The 24,643-nt window shown below is 43.3% G+C and overlaps 1 protein-coding gene across 2 annotated transcripts in view; it reads left to right on the top strand.

Moving 5' to 3' along the window:
- The window catches only part of Pax3 (paired box 3), a 96,572-nt gene extending 84,649 nt beyond the window's left edge, over positions 1 to 11,923 (top strand). Inside the window, exons 8-9 of one of the 2 annotated variants that reach the window (XM_006245131.5) lie at positions 9,617 to 9,863; positions 10,354 to 11,923. In XM_006245131.5, the coding sequence (XP_006245193.1) occupies positions 9,617 to 9,863; positions 10,354 to 10,388 (282 nt within the window). In that variant the 3' untranslated portion in view covers positions 10,389 to 11,923. The remainder of the gene's footprint in view (positions 1 to 9,616; positions 9,864 to 10,353) is intronic. The other variant, NM_053710.1, reaches the window with a different exon arrangement.
- The last annotated feature ends 12,720 nt before the right edge of the window (positions 11,924 to 24,643 follow it).

Below are 24,643 nucleotides of genomic sequence, written 5' to 3'. Positions count from 1 at the left end.
GGGTGAACCTTTTCTGCTGAATTTGTTTTTGTGTCTGTCTACTGAGTTGATATAAATAGCAATTCTGTCAGCTCTGTCTGTCCTTCTGTGCGTTAAACAGATTAGACAGTGGCCCGTGATCTTTTTTCTTAGGCTCATTTGAATTCCTCTAGCCACTGAAGAGGAAAAGAAAAATTGAGTGTGATCGCTTAGTTTATAACTGAGCTACTAGAACAAGAAGTTTGTCTTTGTAGTCAGACGAGCCATGTTGGGCTCTCTTGCAAGGCCTATGGTCTGAATCAACCCTTTATATGTGGTTGGAATGCGATGCAAAGCTTTTAATTTATTACTGCATTTGCAAAATGGCAATATCTAGAGAAATCTGAATACTTGCATATTTATTCAATTACGGGCTGAATGTATGCTTTGTGTCACAAACACAGAAGACTTGATTCAGTCATTAGTTGTATACTGTTTTTTGTTTTTGTTTTTTTTTTCCCCCTCCCCTAAAGAATCTGTCTGGGTTTCATCAAAGGTGTATGTTTTTCAGTGTATAGGGCGATATTTAAAAATGGCTCTTGGCATTCAGCTTGAGGTTGGTAAACTGGAATTTCTGAGACTAGTGATTGTGATGTCCCAATGGCCAGTGCAAGGGGTAGGAAGCTGGGAGGCCTGTTGAGGGGGCGCCATTGGAAAATCACGTTTTTCTTTCTGAGGTACTCTGTGGTCCTTCAACACATGTAGACACTGCGTAGTGTTCAGATCAGCACAACTGCTTTCCCACTACTCTGACAGACATAGTGGGAACATCCAGCTTTCAAATATTCAGTTATTTGTTGGTAAACATAATTAGAATATTCCATTACTTTTTTTTTTTACATCAATTTCAACCTGTGGACCCATAATCCATCTTGCTGTCCCTCTGCCCGTTCTCCCACACCTTTCTGAAAATGCTATACTCTGGTTTTACTGTCGTTGTTTCTTCTATTTACTTTGCAGATGCATTTTTTGAGTTTTCCCATGTAAGTGAGGACATGAGGAGTTGGGCCTATTTCCCTTAACATATGAGACTGTGAGGTTTGGGGGTTGGCGGATGGACAAACGGACGGCTCAGTTGGTAAAGTGCTCACTGTACAAGCATTTGGACCTGGGTTCTTATGCCCAGCACCCATGTTAGAAACTGGACACTAGGGCGCATATCTGCAGTTCCGGAGCTGAAGAAATGGAGACTGAAGGATCGATGGGGTTTTAGGCTAATCCCGATAATCGAGTGGACTCCGTGAGCTTGAGGTTTTTAAGATGGAAAGTGATTGAGGAAGACACTCAAAATCAATGTCCACTCTCTAAACACACGCGACTCCCCATGTACTCACAGACACATGCATTCGTATACAGTGTGCTTTGTGGGACCACAAGGTAGTGCTTTTAGGCTGAACGGAAGGTTCTTTGTTGTGGTGAGGTACTGTGCGGCCGATCCACAGTGCTGAACTAATGGGAGTGTCTTTGAAAAGAAACAACAATCCTTTTTCTCATACAAAATACTCACGAGTCACTGAAGCAACTTGCTCTTAAAAGGTTCCAGTTAACCTATTACAATCTGTTCTGAGGTTCATACCCCCCCACGGAGCTGATCCCCACCTGTGTTCCTCTGTGGGAAAACCCCTGCTCAGGCTTAACCCGTCCTTCTCTCAATCTCGGGCAGGATTTCTTGTTTTAGCCTCTGTGGATGTCACCCGACTATATTTATAACGTGTTGAATGCCAAACCATCAACATTTAAAGGAACATTTCCCAGGACGTAAGGAACGATTGATACCACAGGTGGAGACCCAACTCGTGGCCCCATTTATCTTTAAAACGGTTTCGCTCTTGCACAGGTGAATGTGTGTTTTTAATTAATGTCAGATGCTCCCCCCCCCACATTCTCTGGTCTCCATATAAGAACTTGGGGGTGGCTGAGAGGATGACTAACTTTAAAGGAAAGGCTACAAACAGGCTCCTAATGGTTAGGCAGGGCAGAAAAAGGGGCAAATGAAAGAAGAAGATCCTTGCTAGTCACTTGGCTGCAGTCTGCGTGCAATTCTCTGATCTAAACAGATCCCCGAGCTCAAAACCACTAGGTTTCAAGCCATCCTCCATCTTGTCTGAGCTCTGGGTGGAGGGAAGAGTTTTAGGGAGAAGGGAGTGCACGCTCGGTCTCCTTCCTTTTCCTGGAGGAGGTGGAGTTGAACTTGTTGCAGGCAGGCGATGTGGGTTTCTAAGTTGTTGGAAGCTATTTATGGGTCTTAGGTTGAGCTGTGCGCAAAGTTCGGTGAAGTGAAGTTTGCATGGGGAGATGCTTATCAGGGTGGAACCGCTCTGCAGTTCTTTAAATGCAGGTTTAGTTCATAGGAAATTAGAGAGAAATTCCAGGCTGCCATCTCATCAAAGCCCCAGAGGATGCCCGAGCACAGAGATTTTTCTTTCTATAGTTAGAATTTGAAGTCCCAAAGGGTCAATTAGCATTTAGCAAACACATCCTGAAGCCGTCTCGGACCAGAGCTGATCTATGTTTGATCTTCTACAGTCGTGTTCTCAGACTGGTTGCTTAAGTGGTCGTGGGTTTGAGAGCACACTCTTTAGAGGGCTACTGCGATTGTGAGAAAGTCCCCGAAATGAGAAGAGTTAACAGCAGGTAATGCTATTCCTCATGGAAAGAGTTGAGGACTCTGCTAAGTGATGAATGAGGGTGTCTGACCCACATCTGCTTTGCATTAGAATGGAACTTTGCCCTGACATCCTCTGGAACGTTTGTCAAGATTCCCCGGACAGAGCTTCTGTAAATTACATGCTGCGAATGTGTCAGGGTCAGATAAGAGGATATCATTAACTTCCCAAGTTTACTCAGGGCTCTGTCAGTTCATCGGAATACGCTATGGGCCAACAATTTTTCCTTGGGCTATTTTCTTATATTTTTCATTCACAGAAGAAAAAAAAATGTGTGCCTTATCCCCCAATATTGAAGTGTTCCTTTCTCATAAATCATATTAATTATAGACATGGTCCTAAAGCATATTAAATGCAGGCATGCGTAAATGAATTAAAACATATGAGAGGTTTATTATGTCCATGGTGGGTCCAACATAGTCTAGTATCTATTGTGTTTAACAAGCGAACTGTTTTTTTGTCTAGGTGGACTGAACCTTTTCTAATGGAATTCATATTTTTTGATGATAGGTAGAAATGGCGTGACTGTTCATCATTGGCTAGAAGTAAAACTAGATACACACATACCCATGCATGTATATGTACCCCTTGGGAGCCATTTCTAGGCCTCAATTTCTATTTCATTCATTAGTCCTTAAAGGAATTTGCTTGACTGAGAATGTAACTCAGTAGCCGAGTGCTTGCCTAGCATGTATGAGGCTCAAGGCTTGGATCCCATCCCTTTAAAAAACAAAACGAAAACAAAAGAAAGAGAATAGTGATGAAAACACCACCCAGTGCATGGCTGTCAACTTATCCCATAGCCTAGTGAGGAACAGGTCCTGGGAGGAATTCAGAAACCGGATGTGATTTCTGCGGTTGGTCTCTAGACAGAAGTAGACCTTAGTCGGGACACTTCCCACTGTGGCACTTTGCAAATGAAACTTGGAAGTCTGCGTGGCACACACGGGTGCAAAGGCACCCGTTGTCTTTTTCATCCCTCATTAAACACTGCTACTTGTGCGTAACAAGTGAGCTGAGCTGAGGATTAAAAAAAGAACAAAAAACAAAAAACCTCACATCCTTAGCTAAGCAGGTTCCATGATTCTCTATGTAGTTAGGTAGCCGTCCTCCTGCCCCTTTGCCTAGCTCTCAAGTTGGGTGAGAGGTCACCATGCAGACCCCAAGAGAAACGTCTGCCTTTAGGCAACGTCCCTCTTTCTTGCAGCTTTCAAACGGACAGGACCCAAATCTAATTATTTAGATGCTAATCAATTGCAGAATAATTCCTAAGGCATTCGAATCTGAAGATGTTTTCTGAGCCGCGTGCATCGTTTAAAATTGAGCTTTTGCAGCCTCAAAAGTACACTTGCTAAGATTTAACCGTTAATGGACCCCAGGGATACCTGTGTTGACAAAGCATTCAACTTTTTTTTTTCTACTTTGGAGATAAATCACATCTTAAAAACTGTGTAGTCAGTAGAGTTTGGGAGGGAAGGGTAAAAGGATCAACAACCGAACAAGTGTGTCCTATCATATACAAGTAACTCACTGAAGCTTTTTGTTTAAAATTAACTAAATGTGTTTTGTTAAATTCTAAGTCAGAAAAATGTCTGATTACTTGAGAGCAAGAATAAAGACAGGAGCATGAATTCCTCCCAAGGCTAGAAGAAGCGCTTCTGAACACCCTCTAATTTGCTTTGTCATTTTAGATCTCTGATAAGTTCTGAGCATTTTTGAGGGAGGGACGGCAGCAAAGCCATAATGTCTGTGCCAAGACAAATATTTTCCAGACACATTGTTTTAAATGTAAATCTTAATTTGGCCCATAGGGTTTTTTTTTAATCTTTTATATTTAATCTTACAATAGGGAAATTAATTCAAGAGAAATGCGGCATGGAGCAGTTGTAGAGAGCTGCTCTCTCCTGAACCATGTAATCTCCCAATCAAGATGTAAACAACTTACTCAGAATCCTGAAATTTGAGCATGAGCTGCAAGCGATCTTCAGAGAAAAAGTCTCTAATAAAATGGGCGATGAGAGAGCGGGAGGAAGGAAGAAGTGTGGGTCCAGAACGGCAAGGTTTTGGATTTGTTTTTAAAGGTCACCCGTGAAACAGGCTAGAGGAAGTGTCTGGGCCACACTTTGGGGGTCATTTAGAACTGTGCTTAATAGAGTGTCTTAATTCAGACTCCTCGATTAGGCGTGTTATATAACTGGATGCAAAAACCAAGAGTCATAGAAAGTGGGGACACTCAGAGAGTAGATCAAGGTGCTTGCCACCCAAGGAGGCTGATGACCTGACTTCCATTGCCAGAACGGGCATGGTGGAAGGAGAGGACCAACTCAAGCAGGCTGTCCTCTGACTTCCATAGTCATATTGAGGCACACTCTCATCATCCCCCAACACACACACACACACACACACACACACACACACACACACAAACACTCACACAAACACACACACACTCACACACAGATACACACACTCACACACACATACACACACACACACACACACACGTTCTTGCATGCACATGTGCACAGACACAAATGCATTTGCACATACTGTCAAACCGTCAAATCGAGCCCTCTTCTTTCCCCCATAGGATGGGAAAGCCTCTCTTCCTCCTAGTTAATCTCCATCACTTACCTGTCATTTCCTAGAAATGTGGTCAGCATTTGGGAGGCAGGATGGAGCAGCTTTGAAATTGTTTTCTTCAAAACTATTTTTGAAAGCAAAGCAATTGTGCACCCCCTTATACTCAATTAAAAATTAAAAAGCCAGCCTTGTAGTAGACATAGATTATTAATGATACCAGGGAGGGGTGTGGGGATTTACTTTCCAACAAATGATGGCTTTATTATAGGCTTCGAACAACCAATTGCTATAGAAAAAATAAGCCTAGAAGACACACTGGAGATGTTCTTAGACAGACAAGGGCCGCGTGGCATTCCATGACCGTATTGGGGGAGGGCTAAGAAACATATTTACTAACTTCTCCTGCATAAAAAGAAGTTTCCATAGTTTTCCTTGAAGCACATGAAGCATAAAATAGCTTTTAAAGAAACAGACATAGAAGTGTAACGGGACCCTTCCGTAGAGATTTGAGGTTTTGAATTCTGTCAAGGAAAATTGGTGCTATTTCTATTGATATGTTCACCTCTTCCCACAGATTTCTATTTTAATTTCTAAATGACAGGTTATTAAAATGGTGGCTGCCTCGAGGTTTCACAGTATGAATTACTGAGAAAAATAATGGTGATTATTTACTAGTTTTTTCCCCTCTTCCTTCTCCAGTCGCCTCCTCTTTGTTCTTCTCTGAGACTAGGTTTCTCTGGGTCTCTTAGGCAAGCCTTAATTCTGCAGTCTTTGTGCCTCAGTCTCCTGAGAGCTGGGATTTTAGGCCCTTGGTATCTCCATCCCCAGCTTTCAGTCCTTAAGTTGTAAGGACCTCAGTGAAAGTAAGCATTTGTATCACAGTGACAGTCTGTGGGGCTTCCTCAGGCAGAGAAAGCGACCAAGGGCAAGTTGTTTCAAGTTCTTTTTATTCCTTCCCTGGGCTGTGGTGCTAAGGGCTTTCCTAAGCCAGAAGCAGTTAATTCTTTGTTTGTTTAAGACAAGATCTCTTTATGTAGCTTTGGCCAGTATGTTGAGCAGGCCTGTTGGTTTGAACTCCGAGATCCTCCTGCCTCTGCCCCCAGAGAACTGGGATTAAAGGTGTGTGCTACTCCACCCTGCAAATGCTTTAGCGTCTTCAAGGCAGTCTCTCCATTTTCCTAGAAAACAGCGGTGTTTTCTCTATCTTCCAATAGCTAACCCAAGTTCTTAAGGTGAAGTTTTGTTCTAATTCTTTTCTTAACACAAATGCTGCAAAAAGGTGCTGAACCAGCAGGACCATGGACTGTTGTGTTGTTTTCCTCCGGGGAAGACTCTGGGCAGCCATAGTGGCGCACACTTTTAACCCTAGCACCCAGGAGGTAGAGGCAGGCAGACCTCAGTGAGTTCAAGACCAGCCTGGTGTACATAGTGAGTTCCAGGACAGCCAAGATTATATAGAGAGATTCTATCCCAACACACAAACCAACAGCCCTCCACCCCCACCCCAACAAACAAATACCATTTTGTTTCCTTCCCCTTGGAAAAAATATATTATCTTTTCCTTCAAAGTTATGCAACTAGAAATGTGTGGCAGGGGATTTTTAAAAGTTTGTCACGAGAATGTAAATGTTTAGCTCATGGGAGGTGTGTATGTATGTTTTGAATAAATTCTGTCTGTACCTATATATTCCATCTCTCTCTTAAAGTCACATACAGTGAACTGAGTTTAAAAAAAAAATACCTTCCTGAAAGACACCATTCATTTAAAATTGAATTCGCTTTTACCCGATATTTACCCGATACCACTGAATATTTTCTTTTCAGGACTGATAGAGTCGAAATGGCCTTTCCTAAGTGCTTATTTAACACAGTTTATTACAGCATACATCCCCCTTCAAATGAAGAAAATAACTTGTAAACACTTTTATAAGCACTATAAACTTATAAAACAACTTATAAACTTATAACCACGGGCATGATCCTACTGGAAGCCTTCTGCTGGAGCAGTGGTTCTCAACTTGTGGGTCACGACTCCTCTGGGGGGGGGGTTTCAAATGACTCTTTCCCAGGGACATCATATTAGATGTCCTGCACATCAGATATTCACATTACAGCTCATGACAATAACAAAACTACAGTTATGGAGTAGGAACAGAATAATTTTACGGTTGAGGGTCAGCCCACCATGAGGAACTGTATGAAAGGGTCCCAGTGGCAGAAGGTTGAGAATCCTGTTCTGGTGCCTGTCTTCCTGTAGCTGTGAGGCCGTGGATTTGCATTTCATTTTGTTAAGGTCATTTGCTTGGGACACCACATAAAACTATGCTTGACTTTTCCACACATTTTGCCACATAGTGCCAACAAATTTAGGTTCCTGGGATAATTTTCAGAATCTGAATTTACTGCGTGCGAAGTTCTGCTTTTACCTGCCTTCCTATCAGTGATCGGAAGAGAATATGGGACAGTGGGGGGTGGGGTAGGGTGGGGGAGTGACCTTTGGGATGGAAAGGCAGCATGCATCTCTCTGGATTGCTTATCTTGTGGCCCCACTGAAGATGGATCAGTTTAAAACGTTGAGATTTTGTTTACTTCTACAGTTACACAAACTTTCCCCAAAGGAGGTTACAGGATCTTGTTTTCCCACTCTGAGTCAAAGAGCTTCATGGGGGTGTAGGAGCAACTTCAAACCCCACCGTGAGAGAGTCCTTAGGTCTAGGAGTATTTCGCCTGAACTGCCAGTGTATAAATGCGGCTTTGTGCATAGCACAGTGGACTGTGGTCTGCTTTCTTTTTCTTTTTTTTAAATTGCAGGTCCATGATGGGCTGTTGTGCAGCTCAGGGTACCCCACTTGAATACCTTTTCAGTAGGACTGTTTGCTTTTTTCCGAGGAGGTTTCCCTACAAGCTCATAGATGGCTTCTGCAGTTGCCTTTTGGGAGAAGCCAGTTTCTTGTGTCGATCTTTTCTAGTTTTGAATGAATTACCCAATGATATCCATGATGGAAGGATTGGGAGGGCCATTGAATATGAGTTTAGGGAAAGCTTCGAGGAGCCGATCTGAGAGCTTTTGTTCTATGACTACCGTTTGCTAAGGTGTCATATCCTCTGGGGTCATTTTTGACCTTGAAAAAACCCTCACATATGTCCATCCCTTTTGGCGCTTCTTATAAGCAAGATGGGAGTCGAAGAGGAAAGAAGGTAATGGAAGCACGTTATTGGAGGATCTTTTGGTTTGCTTCGGCTTTTTGAGATTGATGGGGGGGGGCGGGATGCCTCACGTTATAGCCCAGGTTAGTCTGCAGCTCAGGGCAATCCTTTTACCTCAACCTTCTGAAGGCTTGGATTGTAGACCTTGGCCAGCATGCCTGCCTGCTTGGAGAATCTTTCACCATTCCTTTGGCAGCACTAGCTTCCAAGCAGTGTTAGGTTGGGAAGGCAGCAGGTGTCACCTCTCTCAGGTCTCACAGATCAACGGGGGTTAGGGGAGTAAAGTCATAGAGTAGGCCTAATGAGGGGAGCACAAGGGGGCACGGGGAGAAGGATCTCTAGTTGCTCAGTGAGGGACCAAAGAGAAGCTGCTTTAAGAGAGAACTTGGTGAAAAGAGACATGGAGGTCTTAGGATACATGCTCAAAAACTTGACTTAAATTTATTTTTTAATTTTTTCAGGGCTGGGAGGAGTCAAACACATACCTGAGTACATACACCCACATGTACGTATGCACATATAAACACAAACAAATATATATGTATATACATACATGTACAAACCCACATATGTACATGTGTACACACAAATATGCAAATGACTTTTAATTGTATGGCTGGGGATGTAGCTGTGTGTAACTTGCTCAGCATCTACAATCCTTGAGTCTAACGCCCAGAAACACACACACACACACACACACACACACACACACACACACACAAAGGCATGCACGCATGTGCACATCACTTGGGTATCCAGATGAGCTATATTAGATGGTTTTCTCTCTAGGTTGATATAACATCTCCCTCTCTCTGTTGCTTCTTTGCTTTTCTTTTGAAATTCCAGGCTGATGTTATCACAGAAGACATGGTGTAATCTCTCCTTCTCTGTCCTCCTCCTCCTCCTCTCCTTCCTTCTTTTCCTTCTCCCTCCCCTTCCTTTTGCTGAAACTGCCTTCAGATGTTATCATGGGGTGAGGTCATGTGGCTGCCACTTTGAATCGGGGTCAAATCCCTCAGAGAAAGGTCCTCAACGGCTTTCTAAAGACATAAAAGTTGGCCTTTCAAGATCTTAAGCTGGTATGGGGCTGCCATGTGTTTCTACCCACACTTTAACTTCTTCCGCTCTGCCCCTCATTGCAGGTAATGGGACTTCTGACCAACCACGGTGGGGTACCGCACCAGCCTCAGACCGACTATGCTCTCTCCCCTCTCACTGGGGGCCTGGAACCCACGACCACGGTGTCAGCCAGCTGCAGTCAGAGATTGGAGCACATGAAGAATGTGGACAGTCTGCCCACATCTCAGCCCTACTGTCCCCCCACCTATAGTACCACAGGCTACAGCATGGACCCTGTCACGGGCTACCAGTATGGGCAGTATGGACAAAGTAAGCCGTGGACGTTCTAGGGGCTAGTTCCTCCTGGAAGGGAGAGAGATCGCCTCTTGTTTGAGAACGGGGAACTGGAGGCATGGTTAAGCCCTTCATCCCGGTATCAGTTTTGTGGCAAAGCCAGCTGATTGCTACAGCACTGGCTCCCTTGTGTAATCATTTGCTTAACTGATGTCAATAACATCTTGCAGTTATTAATTGCTGGGACGGAAAACCGGATTGTCAGTAGGTAAAACATGGAGGTTGGCCAAAATGAAATAACCTCTGGCATTAGAAACACATGTTCTTAATGAGGTCAGCGCCAGGATCATTTGGGGATAAGCCCAGGACACAGAGTTGTGTCAAACTTGTCTCAGGAATAAAAATATTAGTCTCGATCCTTTGATACCGTGGTATTAAATATGACATTGTCAGCCCGTAGCTGATCTTGCCCCTAACTGTGAATTGTCCCAGCATGACCTAAAAACCTGCGTGTGTTTCCTTACAGGTGCCTTTCATTATCTCAAGCCAGATATTGCATAAGTGAACTGTCCACATGGAGCCCTGTTTCCGGCCTCCACAGACTAGACATGAAGAATCTTCTCAGAAACAAAACATAACAAAACAATAATAATAAAAAAATAATAAATTTTAAAAAAATCAGCTTTTGGGGGAGGTGGAGACGAAAGAAAGCGATTGATTTTCTTTCTCCAGTAGTTGCTTTCAGACTCTTTGAACAAAAAACAGGGGAGGCAAGGAAGACCCAGAGCTATAAAACGCACCATTTTAAGACAGTGACGTAACCTGGCTACATATCAAAAATGTCCCCAACTCTTTGTTGCTGATCAAGAAGCTAAAACATTCCATGTGTGTGTGTGTGTGTGTGTGTGTGTGTGTGTGAGAGAGAGAGAGAGAGAGAGAGAGAGAGAGAGAGAGAGAGAGAGAGAGAGAGTTTCATAGGCTGGTTTGAATAAGCATAATGTTCCCATATATTGTAATTGAATTCTTGAAAGTTAACAGGTTTGATGTCTAAGGCTGACCAAGTTTGTGACATTCACACTGCTTACATAATGAATTGGAAGTGGAGGAATCCTTGACTTTGACACACTGGAAACTGATCTGAAAACCAACACCACCATTTTACAGGATGCTAGACTAGACGTGAAGGATCTCCCCAATAAATAATTGTCATACCTTCATTCATAACCTAGTTGCCAACCGATGTCCCTGACATGTCTTGTAAAAAGATAGTGAGAAAAAGTGTGTTATCTGCTGTGGGGATAGATGGATGTCATCCACTTCCCAAGTCACATTGATTTGGAAGCCAGCCTGGGTGGGGGGAAGGGCATGACCGAGAGGAAGTGACACCCATCACATAATCTGCTTTTCAGCGTGCAATACTGTGTACCTCACAGATGCTTTGGCCATGGCCAAGGCGATAGAAATGGAATCAGAACTATATTTTTGCAGGTGTTTTTATTTTTGCAGCCCATAACCCATCGTTGTAGAATGCAGTGATGTTTTCGAGTTACTAAACAACCCACATCCTGCTTGCTCTTTTTGCTCAGAGACTCTGTCTGAGAATGAAGCTTTCTACAGCAGTGACGTTTACATTCTCGTCTCTTTTCTACGAAAGGCAGGGCTTGAGCAGAAATGTCCACGTGGCTCTCGTGTACTTTTAAATTATACAGTGATACCCAATATTAAAGGATGGTAGGGAACAGAGGTTTACATGCATTTATGCGGTGACATTTAGGATGTCAATAAATCTGTGTTTTGAAATGTTAAGAGGAAGATGAAGGTGGGCGGTGCTGTTATTTATTTCTTTCTATTCTTGGAACCATGAATGAGGTAGACACAAATACATTCCCTTTAGATGTAAGAACAATGAGGTAGTGTGTTAGCAGGACTAGACATAGAACTGAGTTATTTTATACGTTGGACAAGGGTGATGAAACAGGAGACATAGTATCTCTGTGTTGCAGCCTCAACCAACAATGATGTGTTGTAAAAATGTCTTTCATGTAAAAAGTGCAGTAAATATTTACTATTTATAATGAATAAACAGTTAATGAAAACGTGCCTAACGCTTCTTTTTTGGTGGGGGTGGCGGGGCTGAGGGTGGGATGAGGAATGAATGAGAAAGGTGACTAAGCAGGGGCAATCCTCCTGCTGGTCCCTGGCACATGGACCTGTGACCTCGACAGGAGTTACATATAAACACAAGATGCTGGCTTAAACCCACTCTGCAGGGCTGAGTTTACAACATCAGGGATGTGGAATCTAGGAGCGCACCCTCCTACTCTGTCTCCCATCTTTGGTTCTCTTGGAGATGTCAATTCCTTTCAACCTCATTTATAAATGTGTTCCCCAGTACACCAGGATCTAACATCATCTCCCAAATTCCTCCACATTGAAAATTTTATTTTAAAGACTTTCGTTTTAGCAACTTATTTCAGCCTTGGAAGGAAATAGCACTGCCTATTTCTGTCGTAGATTTCCTTTCTTTCTCTTCTCCCCCCACTCCTTCCCACACTTATCCATGAGAGCCTAGATATGTGAGGTGTAACACTAGACACTGGTGCTGTGACTCTACAATGTGAAGAGGCAGAGGGCTGAAGGTACCGTTTCAACCCATTTGGACAATTACTTATTGCGATCAGTCACTGTAACTACTAAACTCTCGTATTCACTTATTCCCTCAATGTCTCATGTGATGTCATTTTAACTCTGTGACAGCTGTTTGTGGCCAGAAACTGCTATATTGGGTAGCATTGATGTAGAACATTCTAGAACTTTGTGGTAGGGAGTTCTGTTGGTCAGCTTATCTAAAACATGTAGGATTTTAACTATCCTAAAGAAATACAGTAGGTAAAAGTTTCTAAATTATAAAAATGCCTATATTCCTTTCAGCTTCCACTTGTTCTTTTGATCCAAACATGTTGTTCTTTTTCTGATAATTATCTTTTTAAAAAAATGTAGTCATAGGAAAGAAAGATGATTGTCACCAAATGCTTGATTTTTGACAGTTCTCACAGGAATCCTGTGAGGTAGGTATCTTTTGCCCTACTTTACAGTCAAGTGGACCCAGGGCCAGAGTTGTCAAGTTAGGCTGTGCTAACACCACATGTAGGTAGGAGCAACGGAAGCAGAGCCCAATGTCTACCAAACATCAGAGAAGAGGCCACATAATTTACTTCTCCAAAAGCTGCTTCAAATACCCATTGCATTATGTCAACCTAGTCTCGTGCCAAGCCCAAGTTGAAAACAGACATTTAAAAAAGTAATTCATTCTCGGTGTATGAGAGACATGCTGCCAGGACTCGGATTTCACAACAGAAGCTGGCCTTCCCAGGGCCCTCTCTTGCCTGCCTCCTGACCCCAGGACCTGCCATGTGTGGCCCAGCTCTCTTTCTGATATATGTCTTTATGCCCTTCTCTTATTTCCGATGTCTTCGAAGCTGTTGCTTTGCTGGCAGTTCTCATGTTCAAAGTCTCCATAGATCTTTCTTGCTCTGATTTTTCTTTTCGTCTAATCAATCTCCAAGAAAATGAATGCCTGACTTCTCCCCTGGGCTGGAGTCCCAACTCTCATCTTTTGGGACAGGCCACAGTGAGGACTCTGAACCCTTGACATTTAACTAACATTTAACTTTCCTGTTTATACGTGATTGTATCACCATTCCCATGCATTTGAAAGGCTGAAAGTAAAACTTACAATGAGAATTAAAGATTGTCAGATTGTGGCCATCCTATGGTCAGCTTATTGAGCCATTCTTATGCAGTTTCACTAGGAGTAGGCATCATATTTCACAAATATTTTACTCCTGTAACTCAATCTGGAGGTGTATACACACACATACACACACACACACACATACACACATGAATATTCAAGCACAGGTGAAAGGTATGCTTAAATGGACAAGGCTCCTGGCCCATGGTTGTGAATTTAGAAATGGAAGAGAGGATGGGTGAGTGCAATGATCTGAGTAGATAAGGGATAGAAGAATCTGTTCTCACACTGTATCAATTAGAGTTAAAATTAGCACTAGGACCAGAGCCAGAGTCTCTATAGAGGCAAATTTACTCTAGGGATAAAGATTGGGCCTTACTTATCAGGAGTGAACCTTTTTTTGGTGTTCAACAACTCACAGTTAAACAGAGCCAATATCAAACAAGAAAAAAGGCACCAGTGTCAAGAAACGGGGCATGTGACAGACCCTAGGTAGAGACAAGCACTGACAGACCTGAAGATTAGCTTTGGGATAAGATGTATGAAGGAGATGGGAGAGAGTGTTTGTCTGGGACTTTTCACTAGAACAGCTGTGATCTATGCCACACTTACCTTCTCCACAGAGCCTTCTCAGTGTTGCCGAGCTCATCCCAGGAGCTTAGCCCCACGTCTCTCCCACAATAGGCGCCCCGAACCCACCTGTGGAATAAATGAACGAAGAACGAATCAAGAGCAACTCTTTTCTAGAGCTCTAGACAAGGGGACATCTGATTCATACATGACCGAAGGCTGAGGTTGGATTGATACAAAGACCAAGGGAAACAGTTGGAGAAAGGGGGCCTAAAAAACCAGTGTGTCCCCTATTATAGTGTTTCTGATGGGTACTGGGGATCCTATAGGAAATTTGTTGAGTTTAACACACACACACACACACACACACACACACACACACACACACAGAGAGAGAGAGAGAGAGAGAGAGAGAGAGAGAGAGAGAGAGATCCATCTTTGACCACGATGAAGCCTTGAAGCCTCATCCGCATATCGCCAAGGAAGTTGACCTTGTCACATTTGAGAAATGACTTTGGAATATGTGGACACACAAATCAAACCTTCCCCATTAAGTCCTCACTTCTCCTCTTAAGTCAGAGAGCAGGATCTGGGGATTCAGATGGTCCAGTGATAGCACCTGAGATGTGTGGTTCCACTGGATGGTCAAGGGAACTGTTTTCACACCATGGCCTCTTCAGCAAGAGGCTTTCAAAGCTGATCCATTGGACTCCAGTCCTGCTTGGCTTCTTCCCCAAGAAGTGCGGGGCCATATTTCCCAGATTCTTGTGACCCTGTGGCGTTCTGGAGAGCCTTGAGCACACTATTGTCCTGTTCATCTGGCTTCCCCACTTCATGTAGCCCAGGACTCATACCATACCTGAGCCTCAGAAAAGATTCTGCCCGTGATGGATCTTTTTATTATTTGAGTGCTGCGGGACACAAGTCTGAGATTTCTGTCTTACATTTATTGATGAATTCATTGCACATTTACTGAGCTCCTAGTTGATGCTGGGAGGTAGGGCTTCAGTACCTTCGAGACAGTTCCCGCTGTCAGAAGACTGCAGGTAGAATGAGCCAGGTCAGTAAGGAGGGTTCAGATATGAAGTAATGTGTAAGCAATGACTTATGTAGGACCTACCTACGGAAAGGCTAAAGCATACCTACTGGAATGCTTTTCAGAGAAACCATTCTGGAGGCTGGATATCCGAGTACGTGAATCAGAAAGGACTTGGGCAGATGCAGTGGCAAAGGGCAGGGTCTGTTTTTTTTGTTTCCAGACAGCAGAAGCCAGAGAAATCAGACTGGGGCTGAGCCTTCCACACTGAAGAGCAAGGAGAGTTTACAGCCAGACTGCTATGAAAATCCACAGAGGTGTGGACTCCAAAGATCTCAGATGAGGTGAAGTGGGGGTGCCCCTTTGCTAAAGAATTTATCTAACACTTTGATCTTGACGGCAGACAATAAAACATAGGGAAGGAACATATATGTGCGATGATGGTCACCTTCTTCAGCTGACCCCAAAAGCTATGGGAAATGTAATACTGGCCCACTGTGGGGCAGCTGCCCTTACATTGATGAAGGGCTCTGCTGGAGGGTTCCAAGCTGCACCATGCTGTCCTTTGCTTCCAACAATGAAATGTCCTTCCTTACCTCTGCTTAATGTTCTGGGCTGACCAGTGTAAGCCATTCTTAAGCCAACTACCCAGATTGTGAAGACTTGCCTGTCAGTCTTTATATTTAACCTTGCTGACTCAAGGGAAAGTCTGTCTATTTTCTTTCTATTATTTTTTTTTTGAGGGCCAAGTTGACCTTCTTCTTTGGGACAAGTTGCACATGCCCTCACTGCCTACATACGATAACAGTCTCTAGGTTGTAAGAGCTCAGAGTTATACATGTAGATGACGAAAAGCAGTTTTGGATGTCAAAGGCTTTCTTTCTTCCTCAGGTGTTTTATAGTTCAGATTATATTAACTTTGAAGATTCCGATCCCCTCCTTATGGGCTCAGAAGAGTAGACAGCTCTTGGGGCCTAATCCATTTCTAGAAACACAGGTGGGAGCTGAGTCCCCCTGCAGAAGTATTTGAGCCTAGAAGATATGGCTTTAATCAGAGTCCCATAAAAACAAAACCCACAGATTTAGGCAAAAAGCTTGAATTGGGCATCTCAATAAGAGAAGAGAGATTATTTGTACATTTGAAGGGGCACAGGATAAAGGGTTGTAGCTACCTGGTCGGCCACAATAGGAGCATGATTGTACTTAGGAAGGATGAAAAGGGAGGGAAAGGGGGAGGGAGGGGAAAGGGTGGGGGAGTCATCTCTAATGGGGGCATGCGGACATCTCGAGGAAACCTCAAGAAGAGAAATCCAGGGGCTGAGGAGAGGGCAGTTAAGGGTCCTGGCTACTCTTCCGGAGGTCCTGGCTTCAATTTCCAGCACCCACATGGCAGGGGCTCACAACTGTCTGTAATTGTAGTCCCATGAGATCTGATGCTCTCTTCTTGTGGGCAGACATACATGCAGACAAAACAAAATATACACAAAAGAAATAAAACTTTAAAAGATGCTCACACATTAAAAAGAAGAGGAGGAAGAAATCTAGGGGAAAGAAATGCCCAGTCCTTCCTTCCTGCCTTCCTGCCTTCCTTTGCTGGGGTCCTTATTGTCTGAATCTGGTTAGAACTTGGAGGAATCAAACATTCCAGCCGACAGCCATATCCTAAATGGAGAGCAGGAAAGGGAAGGGGAAAAAGGGGAAGGGGAAGGGGAAGGGTCTGGTTTTGGACAGAAGTCTGCTCTGCAATCTGAGTGTTTGTCCCTCTCTCTCCAAATCCTTTCATTTTCAGTTTTATTTTGGCAGTTGTCAAGTCTCCCGACTTACTTCTTCAATGGAATAATATCGTTGCCATTTCCACTTGGCTATTGTGCAGTACATGTGTAATTCTTTAAAAACTATTATTCATTTGTTCTTTTAATTGGCATACAAAATATTAGGTTTAGGTTTCATGCGGGATTTTCAAACACAATCTGCTTTTGGATGTCCCCTCTCCCCATCTCCCTGACCTCTCACCCCCTTCTGCCATGTGGCCTTTGTTCCACATTCATATTCATAGTACATTTTTTTATTACTATTCCCTCTTCCTCAATAACTCTCTGCTCTCTCATGGTCCCATTTCTATTTCCATGACCTATACAAACATATTCACATCCACAAACATATATAAACATTAAAAGACAGGGTATGCCTCTGCGAGAGAACACCAGACATACACAGAATGCCTTCAGCGTAGTAGATGTATTTGTTTTTGGTTGCGATCCATCTAAACACCAAGTTCTCTAACTGTACCCTAGTCTTTCAGGCTTTCTGATATACTGATATAAATGGTCTCTTAAAATTGAAACAGCACAAAAGGCATTTATTTAGGACTTTGGTTATTTACTACATCTGTTTTAGGTTCCAGATGTTGGAGAGGGAAAAATAGATCGTAATTCCTATATTTAAGCAGCTCTGATCTATGGATGAATTTATAATATAATTTGTAAAAGAATTTGATGAAAGCTAAATTTTAGTTTTCTTTTGTACTAACAATGAAGAAGGGACTCACTTAAAAAAAAAAGCTATGGTGAGACATGACTATATAGAAACTATGAAACCTTCTTAGTGAGATCAGGTTTGTAAAAATCACAAAAGCAATCAGTAATAAATGAAGTTACATAGCAATTATATTTCAGAGCACTCTGTCTCTGTTCATAAGGACTTACAGACATTTCTATTTACCAAATCATCAGTGATTGGTAGCTTAAATTACTTCATATTTGATAATAATAAGACCTCTATCTTTAGAAAAGCTCCATCAATTTGGTTTTATTCCAATTATAAGAAAATAATGACCACACATAGCATTGCAGTTCTAACCTTGAATCCAGGAAGAGGAAGAACGAAGCAGGACCTGCTGTGTGTGGGGGGCCTGCCTGACCTACTAGAGTCCCACACCTGGCGTGTCTACACAGTGAAACCTTATCTCAGAGATGCCAAAACTAAACCTAGAACTGAAAAATAGAGGCGATCCTCTTGTTTCAGAGAAAGCGTAACTGTTACTCTATTGGTGTTAGGGACACTCTACTTTTACTTTTTCCTTTCGTTCTTTAGCAAAGAATACTTAGGGGTTTTCAGGACTGTGTGTGTGTATTGTATCTGAGTGTATGTGTACATATCTGCACATGCATGCTTGTGCTATGCATGTGTACCTGCACATGTGTGCAGAAGCTAGAGGTCGATGACTTCCTCAGTAACTCTCCACTTTATTCTTTGAGACATGGGCTCTCCCTGAATCTGGAGCCGAGTGCTTGGCTGGACTGAGTGGCCAGTGAGGCCCAGGGATCTACTTGTCTCTGCCTCCCCAGTGCTAGGATCACAGACACGTGGCACCTCACTTAGCTTTTAGTGGGTGCCAGGGAGCTGAACTTGGGTCTTTGAGCTTACCTGGTGAGTACTTACACTGACACGTCTCCCCAGCTCACATTTCAAATGTCTTCTTCTTCTTCTTCTTTTTTTTTTTTTTTAGCAAAAAAACTTAGAAAGAAGCAAAAGTGCTACTTTTGCCAGATCTTGCATCACGGCCTCATTTCTGTATGTGCCCACCATAATTCCTAATACTTTTTGGTGACTCTCATGATTTAGCCTAAATTACTAGACTTTTATGTGTTCTGTTTCTTCTATTTGTGGAAAACTGCTCTGTTCACAATTCCCCAAACAGGAAACAATAATTTCTTAACCCTCAAACCACACACACACACACACACACACACACACACACACACACACACACACACCCCACACTGATTTATGTGTATAAATATGTGTTTTGCTTAGGTTCCCATCTCACCCATTTTTTTCTTTTGCTTGTCCTTTACTCTTACATTTATGCTAGAGATGAACGGTACCCTGAGGCCTGACAATGTCTCCATGGGTATTTTTGTGTTGGTAGATGCTTTCTCAGACCATGCTTTAGTTAGACTATCTCTTGAGCAAGCTCTAAGCATGCGCTTACTGCTGGCCTAACTCCACCCACCTTGCTTATGCTTATGAGAGAAACTAGATTTCTGAGTCCTGTGAGGGATTATGTTACTGCTTTAATAGAACATGGAGTCAGTTTTTAGGGTAGTTTCTGGTAGCTGGGATTGCTCTATATTAATAATACCTACAGCTCCACCTTAGCTGTAGAAGAGGATTTGGGGATGCGGGTGGCGATGGAGGTTAGCCTCGATGACGGTAGAAAGGGATGTCCAAGCTGCACTGGAGTCACTGATAAATTAATGAGTTTTCCATTTGACACAGTACAAGTTCACACACCAATTCCACATCTGTGACTAGGACGGCGTCTTCTCGGAGTTTCTATATGATTTGATTTCTAATGAAATGTGAGTCTTGAGAGTCCATGCTGCGGTGGCTCAAGTGGGAGCTGTTCCTTTACATCAACAAGTGGGAGGCAGAATGATGAGCACACAAGTAAGTTAACATTTAAACAGCATCTGGAGAGATTCCCAAGCCTGACCTGGAGCACACGGTCCCAGATATGGAAGCAGGTAGGTAAGATGTCACGGAGAGTTTCCTGTGCTTTGTGAACCAACTTGGGGTGAGATTGAACTGTTGGAGCCTGTGAATGGGGCTGGTCCTGAAGATCTTCAAAGCTGCAGTATCTCCACGACACAGAGCAACAGCAGAATAACATAGAGGAGTCCAGGTGAAGATCCGGTGTCCATAGCATAGCAGAAACCAGAGGCCTTAAACCAGACCAGCTTGCAGCAATGAATGTGTGCAAGTAAAAATCTGTGGATAAAGGGTGCACTGGGGGACACAGCCACTCAGCGATGCTCTAGTGGAGCGGTATAATAGATGGGGTAAACACACCTTAACTAAGGAGTGATACCTGGCTCAAGGGAGCTGTTTGGCTGTCACGTGACTGGAGAAACAAAGCGAGTATTTACTGACTACTGTAAGATCGCAGCGACTTCCGCATGGTCCAGTGTACAAGGGGATGGCATCATGCATGGATGATGGCTTCGGTTTGAACCGTGTCATTCAGAGAGATAGGCACAGATTCCTGATACCTGCAACAGTGACCTTACCGGATGTGATGGTCTGTATATGCTTGGCCCAGGGAGTGGCAGGATTAGAAGGTGTGGCCTTGTTGGAGTAAGTGTGTCACTGTGGGTGTGGGTTCTAAGACCCTCATCCTAGCTGCCCAGAAGTCAGTATTCTGTTAGCAGCCTTCAGATGAAGAGGGAGAACTCTCAGCTCCTCCTGTACCAGGCCTGCCTAGACGCTGCCGCGGTCTCACCTTGATGATAATGAACTGAACCTCTGAACCTGTAAGCCAGCCCCAACTGAATGTTGTCCTTTACAAGAGTTGCCTTGGTCATGGTGTCTGTTCACAGCAGTAAAACCCTAACTAAGACAGTGGGGAAAGAATCTTTCTAAATGTCACTAAGATGTTTTGGCACCAGACTTGGGTTTCTGCCTTCTGAAGTTGGCATGGATAGAGATGGCTACAAAAGCAAGGAAGGAGAAGGAAGGATCCCAGAAAACACAGTGATCTCCTAGACAGAGGGCATGATATGCATGGTGGCTAGATTTCAGACACAGTTTTGTTTGTTTGAGATACTGAACTTAGGACCTTGTTTCTGGTCTATTTGAGGCTGGCCAGGCTGGAGGCCAGAGTCTGGAGCTTGCATTAGATTTTATATGAGATGGGAAACTGACCAAGCCTTCCAGTAGAGGGGGGACATCTGTCTTCCATCCTTAGGGATGATAGCACTGGAAGGAGGCAGCATTGGAAACGCCAGGTAACTAGCACTAGGAAACTTGACCTGCATGTGTTGGCTGTAGAACCAGCCAGACGCAGGGTTAGCTTCTGCTTTGTCTGTGGCTAATTGACATGTTCTGTTAGCCAGTAATGTCTCTGAGTGGCCACTTACAATTCAAGTAGAAACTGAGAGAGTAATCTCATCCCCAAGGACGGAAAGGTTAATTGGGTTCATTTGCTGTGTTTTAAAAGAGTTCTAAGACCTGTAGTGAGATTCCAACATGTGTTAATTTTCTTTCTTTACTCACTGGGTAGAGACAAAAGGCAGAATACCATGCTTCTTAATGAGGAAGAGCATAAGGCATAGAGGCCAATGTACTGGTGACAGTAAGAGAGAAAAGGCCTCTTGTCATTCACTCAAACATTTGCAAAAATTGATATTCTGGTTTTCTTCCCTTCACTACAATATATTTTAAAAACTATTTATTTTCACCGTGTGTGTGTGTGTGTGTGTGTGTGTGTGTGTGTGTGTGTTCTGTCTGTCTGACTATGTATATACACACATCATATACATCCAAGAGCCCACAGAGGCCATAAATTGCAATATCTGGCCTTACCTACTTGTTAGGCATGTTGAAAGAAAAATGAGGTCCTATTTCTGAAATGTTTTATAACAGGAATTTAAATATTGGGATCCTCCTTTAAACTGGTCAGCCATTCAAAGTCTCAAACCCTTTGTCCTAATAGGATGGGGGCTGGGGGAGCCATATTTACCAAGAGAATTATGCAGCTTAAGGAGTGTTGTCTTGGAGTAAAATGACCTGGGGGAAAGTGTTGACTGTGGTAGATCCTTATCCATTTGCACAGGAACTGGTTTCTTCTTGTACTGATACATAGTTCAAAGTGGGTTTCCAAAGACGTGCAAAATGGGTTTCCAAAGACGTACAGGCATTGAAGGAGTTAGCTGGAATTGGCATCGTGTAAAACTCCACTGTCCCAGGGGCTGGGGATTTAGCTCAGTGGTAGAGCGCTTACCTAGGAAGCGCAAGGCCCTGGGTTCGGTACCCAGCTCCGAAAAAAAGAACAACAAAAAAAAAAAAAAAATTCAAGGAAAACTCCACTGTCCCGATGGCTGATATCATCCCACCGGAAATCAACATCTGGACAGCAATATGTCTCAGTCTTTGGATTTGTATATGGTCCAGTTTCTCAGTCTGTGTCACAAAACAGGAAAGTCGTTCAGAAAAGGCACAGCCCACTTGACCTTTGCCGAATGATTTAATCAAGTTAGAGCTTCGTGCAGAAATATGAAAGGGCAATTGCCAATAAAAACAGACACGTGGCTGGCCTCTCTCAGACCCTCGTCCTTTGCCTGTGTTCCCGCAGACGTATTAACTCTTTAATGTTTTCCTAATGGGTGGCATTTGGCCCTGGGGCCATCTTGACAGCTCTGGAGTTGGCCTCCATTAGGATGGAGACTCTAGATTTCCCAGTTTTCACTTTTCACTCCCTTTCAGCACTCATCCTGATATCTCTGTCTGTGTAATTAGGCAGACATGTTTTCAATTGCTTTTATGCATGTACACATTTCACTCCTTTTACTGCTGCCTTGATGGATGTTTTATGGATAGCTTTTCAATTGGGGGGGCCTCCTCTCCTTACAGAGGTGCCAACTTTTGCTTCTGCATCCACTTAGGTCTCTATCGTTTCCATCTGCAGGTGTAACTGAATCTGAGCCTGCGCTTTCTGGAGGAAGCCTGGGCCTCTTGGGTTTGCTAGCTGAGCCCTCGATTATCCCACCATTCTACTCACCGTTGCTTAGTCTTTTATGGTGCTGTTCTGACTTAAAACGAAATATAGGCCTTCTTGCAGAAATCTGGAGACTACAGGAAAGTCTAAAGAAACTTCCTGGTGGTTTTAGAGCTACCAGGAAAGTTTTAACCGTCTGCTCAGGGATTTCTTCCCAGAGGGCCCTCTGGCCCTCTAGGTCCATCATGCATCTGGCTCCTGTCAGTGAAACCATGAGGCTTAGATTGACAGGAACACTGCATCCTTATCTGTTACCTTATTACTAATTTATTTGCTTATGTGAGAGTATGCTCTCATTTGATACATTTTAAAGGGTTTTTTCAGTGTGTGTGCACGTCTGTCTGAATCTCTGTCTGTCTATCTATCTATCTATCTATCTATCTATCTATCTATCTATCTATCTATCTATCTATCTATCATCTATCTGTCAAAGAGTCCAAGAGCCCACAGAGGTCAGAAGAGAATATCTGATTCCCCAGAACTAGAGTTATTATACGAGATTATGAGCTGCCTTATGGGTTCTGAGACATGAACCTGGGTCTTCTACAAGAAAAGTAAGTGCTCTTAGCCGCTGAATTCTGTCCAGCTTCTTGTCTGTCATATTCAACGGTCCTTCCTCTATGTGTATAACGCCAAAGGATATATTAGGTGCTCAGTTAATACTTATTTAATGAATAAATCGATTCATTATTTTAAATCACATTAATGTTTAGAAGTGAGACTAAGTTTTATGTTTTGTTTCTCTTTATTCATCCCTTTTTTATGTCCAATCAGCCAAGATGTCTGGGTGATCCTGTCACAGTAGACGGCCCAGCAGCATAGCAGTGTCAGAGGACCCTTTGCCACAGTCTCTGCGTGTGTGCTGCTTCCAGGACAGCTTAGCCCATCACAGTGACGCAGAACCCGGGCTGTTGAAGGTCCCTGTTAATATCTCTGTTCCAGTGTGGCTGGCGTAGGAGAGGGGATGTAGTAAGTTGGGTACTTGTTCTCCCAACTTGTGCGCAGACATGGTACCCAGCATTTCTGCTTACTTTTTACAGACCAAAGCAAGCCACACAGGCAACCCAGGGGACATGCATTTCCAGCACACGGCAAGGAGAACGTGGGATGACATGAACTGTAGCACCGGTGACTACTACACAGCTGAGAAGCACATTTGGGAGAATACGAAAAGCAATTTTATTTTATAGCATTGACCTCCCGTTTTATCTGCCCACACAGAGCCTTAAATGAGGCTCTGCTCAACATGCTCTGTTCATATTCAAACAGATGAAGTGTGTATGTAACTCTACACTTGTATGTACCCCCCACCCCCCACCCCTGTTTGCTACTCAAATAGAATACTGAGCAAACACTAGTCTATCGGGTTTGGGTTGCTGGATTGTTTTGTTTCTGCGTAGTACACATGGGAGAACCTTCTGTATTGTATTCTATAGTCTTTCCACGTTAGTGTTTATCTACAAGATGTGCTATAATCCTCATGACCATCTGATTTCCGAGAGAGAAGCAGGGCTCTGGCCATCTCTTTCTTTGATGAACAAGGCAGACAGTTCACTTCGATGAAGCCGTCATGGCATCATGTAACGAGAACCAGCTTGCCTTGGCTTCAGAAAGATCCGCTTTGTAATCCAAATTCCCACTGATTAGCTGAATAGGCAACTCATTAAACCTTAGGAGCTTTGGTTTTTCTCAGTGATAAAATGAAGCTATTAATTCATCCCTCCCAGGGTTGCCGGGAAAATTGACTGGGAGTATTTTGCTTTGCTTACAGCCTAATGGGCTGTTTGATACATTTGCTGTGTGAGTGTTTAAAGGGATTGAATCTAGGGCTTGTCTCATGAAGCTTGTTATGATAGGAGACAATACTTAGCCAGTCCTCAAATGTAGCGGAAGCATGT

This window comes from Rattus norvegicus, chromosome 9 (assembly GCF_036323735.1).
Source record: "Rattus norvegicus strain BN/NHsdMcwi chromosome 9, GRCr8, whole genome shotgun sequence".
NCBI classification, from domain to species: Eukaryota; Metazoa; Chordata; class Mammalia; order Rodentia; family Muridae; genus Rattus; species Rattus norvegicus.
Note: the sequence above shows the minus strand (reverse complement) of the source record. Positions and strands in the feature narration are given on the sequence as shown.